The sequence below is a fragment of the Pteropus alecto genome, unplaced genomic scaffold, assembly GCF_000325575.1.
Source record: "Pteropus alecto unplaced genomic scaffold, ASM32557v1 scaffold22, whole genome shotgun sequence".
Lineage (NCBI taxonomy): Eukaryota > Metazoa > Chordata > Mammalia > Chiroptera > Pteropodidae > Pteropus > Pteropus alecto.
The window spans coordinates 18,681,981-18,685,556 of NW_006434839.1; the positions used below are offsets into that span (position 1 = coordinate 18,681,981).

Consider the following 3,576-nt stretch of genomic DNA (forward strand, 5'->3'; position numbering starts at 1 on the left):
CGTTCCCTATCATTCATTTTGGAAGAATTTTTTTTTTTTTTTTTGGTGCATTTGTCTTATGAAGACATTCAGTTTGGTGTTGAAAAAGATGGTACTTTTGAGGCGAAGGAGCTGCCCTTTTCTAAGCCACTGACTGTAGGGGTTCTAAGGGCCCGTTAAGATGGGTTCTAGCAGCAAAGAAAGCCACTGTGTGGCATTAAGCAGACATGGGCCCCTATTAAGATGATTGTAAACCCGTAGGTTTATTTGGGACACCAAGACTTTTAGGGTTGGAAGAAATAGAAGATAACAACTGGTTGCTGCAATACACAAAAGTTTATTTTTAACTTTTTTTCTTTTCTGAAGGCAAAATATAATAGAAATGAACATCAACAAATTTTGTACAACAAAAACAGCTTTTAATATGGAATAGACAGTCCACAAATGTTTAAAATCTTGGAATGGCTTCCCTTTTTCAAAGTTTTGCTTTCTTGCGGTCCAAGAGGAATTGGCACGGAAAAGATGGCGGCAGCTCACTTGGTGAGGTGAGTGGAAGGATGGACGGTCTGCCCTAGATTCGCGTCAGCTGGTGCCACAGACTGGACGGGAGGATGCTCTCCACTTTCTCCATAACAAAGTTTAAGGGGGCAAACAAAGTGCTGAGGAACTGCAAAGAAATCAGAAAGGCACAGAAGTCAGGAGAGATCTCACTCAAGACTATAAAATGAACCTCTCCAACTCGTGCTGCATCTTAAGTCTCTGCATCAGGAAATTCTCAACTGATGCTCAAACCTGCATTCCAGCCCTCCCCCGGCCCCAGCTGTGAGAGATAAAGGGGAGAAGTTTCTGCTGGCAGCCCCCTTTGCCCCTCTGATAGCTGTCCCACATTTCTGAGGCCTTCTACTTAGATTTCAGGATATGCTGACTGCTCATGCCGATGGCCAGTGCCATCGAAAAGGACTGGCAAGTGCGCAGAAGAGTTAAAAAATGGTGACAACTTTTAGACCATGTGCTTGTCTAGCTGGGTACAGAATTCACTTTAAGTGGAAAGGCAATTTTTAAAAAGTCAAATTTGTTGTATGGTTACAAACTGCTTTGGGGTCTTCTTGTCTCCCAAACAGCTGTGCAGCCCACCCTCGCTTCTAAACTACATGCCCTTGTAGTGTGAGTCATGGGGGCCTGGGGGCGGGCAGCAAACTGGTCAGTCCGTGGATGACATGTCCTTGTTGAAAAGGTGATGCTCTGAGGAGACCTTTGGGATCTACTGCATTTGGTTACTGAACTCATTTCTGCTTTACATGTAGAGATAATTTTGCTCATTATCCATGCCTTTTAAGAAACCTAAGTGACTCCTGAGACTCATTTAACATAACTTCAAATCTGTTTTGATTATGTTCTTGTGAATAATCAGCTTCTCTTCACAAAACATCGAGTATTTGGCGGAAGAGGTGCCCTAACCCAGCCAAGCATGCGAGGGGTGTTTGGATGGTTCCCTTGCTCTCTCTCTCTCAATCTCTCTTGTTCAGAACCAAGGAATCATCTCACTAAGGTTCAAACCTAGTTCTTGCACTTGTCCTAATCCCTTGTCCTTTGTCCTAATCCCTTGTCCATCACACATCATTGTCTACACCACCAAGAATTTCCCACAGAAGCGGGGTGTAGGATGAGTATATATTCAGAGAGGGAGAACATGGTTCTGAGGTCAAACGAATTAGTAGATTGTGCATTTAATGAAGTTAAAATGGACTACTTGTGCTGTTGTATGGATTGTGGGTCTTCAAGAAGGGGTATGGCAGGCAAGTTTCTCAAATTCACTTGACCTTAGAATCTTTCTTTCTTTCTTTTTTTTTTTTTTTTAGGAACCAGTAGAATACAGACTGATAAGGCCTGTAACACATTATAGCCAGATCATCATGTGTGAGATTTGTGTAAAGAAAACTCAAGATAGTATAAGATTTGGAATACTTCTCTGCCTTGTATCTTTTACATCAATTAAATATATTTCCTCAGTAAAGCACTTGAGTGTTGGATGAGGTATAAAGGAGTCTAGGATAAAATTCATACTATCAGGAACCTCAAGCAGGGAGGGCACTAAGACCTTCACACAGAAAAGTAGTAACACCAGACAGACCATGACAGAACAGAAGCACCGGGAGGATTCAGAAAAGGGAAAGAATCCACTCTGTTGAAAGGATCAGAAAAAACCTTAAAATGAGACAACTGAAATAGACCCCACGGATGGTTGGATATCAAAAGACAGAGATGGGGTAAAGACAATAAGGAAAGAAATATGAGCAGGTGGGCCCTCCGGGCTCAATAAACAATTGGAACAAATTGGTAAAACAAATGGTATGATCAGAAGATAGCAAGTAGCTTAACTTAGCCGGAAGAGTTAGAGATAGAGTTCAAAAGTAACTAGACGAATGCTGGGGAGGGCCTTGAGTGCCAGGCTGGGTTTGCAGTTAAGAAATAGCAGTCATGTTAGTACTTGAGCAAAGGTGGATGGCTCTTTCTTTCCTCAGTGGGTGTTAGATATATGGCAATGTCCAGTACCTCCTGAAATTATCCTCTGTTGAATGCACAGAACCACCTGGGATGCTCACCCTACAGAATGGACTCCCCACCCCTTTCCAGTTTAGAGTTGAATGCAGTTGTAAGGCATTGTAGGAGACACTGGGCCCAGGGATGAGTAATTACTTCCCAAGCTGCCTCTGAAAGAGTTTGTAAAATCCTGGTTATGAGAGGATAACATGGAATAAGTCTACTGATTGCATTAACCCAACATGAAAACATTACGAAATTAAAAATACACACACCTATTTTTTAACTTATTTTTGTTCAGAGACCATCAAGCCTTTATAAAATACAGCATTTGCCTATAATACTCAGTTCCACAAAGAGGAGCTAGGTGCTAAAGTGAGTCTGGATGAACCAGAGATTCTGACAGGGGCTGGTAAATGGGGCTCAATGAACAAAGCAATATTGCTATGAAATGATCGTATCCTAAAGACTTGATCAAAAACAGATTTCGGACTGTTTGTTTGTTTGCTTTGGGCACCAACCCGACTTAGATTTAAAAATGCAAAAGGGAAGGCCCCTGGAATCAAGGGGTGAGCTTCACCCTGTCTGTGCCCACGGCTGCCCCTTTCCCCACACTGTTCCCGGGACTACGTCTGCCTTCTCAACGAGGTTTCACAAGAGAACCGAGTTCCCAGACCTCCAGTGTATGTGCTAATTTACTGCTCTCCCTCACATCTAGAATGTTCTATCCTGGAAAAATTGAGAAAAGAATCTCTTGACCCTTTTCCTAGAGACTCTAAGTCTCTTGCAGCACCAGCTGAGACGTGCACCCTTTGTAACTAAGCTACTTACTTCCTTAGCACCCCGCCCTGCATTCTCTCCCCATCTGTCACCCACAGGGAGAAGCAGACAATGTAATGAGGTGTCAGAAGCTGCTGAGCCCTTTCGTTTGGGAACAAAATAAAGGTCAGTGGCTTTCATCAGGAGGCATTGAAAAAAAAGTGGTGGAACCTGCCTTGCTTGGGATGCTCATTTATACTTTTTTACATGTTTGAAAGTCAGTCCTTTTTTTTTTTT

At 42.6% G+C, this 3,576-nt stretch overlaps 1 protein-coding gene across 2 annotated transcripts in view; it reads right to left on the reverse strand.

The window, feature by feature from the left end:
* Positions 1–296: 296 nt before the first annotated feature.
* The window catches only part of ST7 (suppression of tumorigenicity 7), a 242,395-nt gene continuing 239,115 nt past the window's right edge, over positions 297–3,576 (reverse strand). For both annotated transcript variants that reach the window (XM_006910581.3, XM_006910582.2), the window contains one exon: positions 297–646. In XM_006910581.3, the coding sequence (XP_006910643.1) occupies positions 551–646 (96 nt within the window). In that variant the 3' untranslated portion in view covers positions 297–550. The remainder of the gene's footprint in view (positions 647–3,576) is intronic.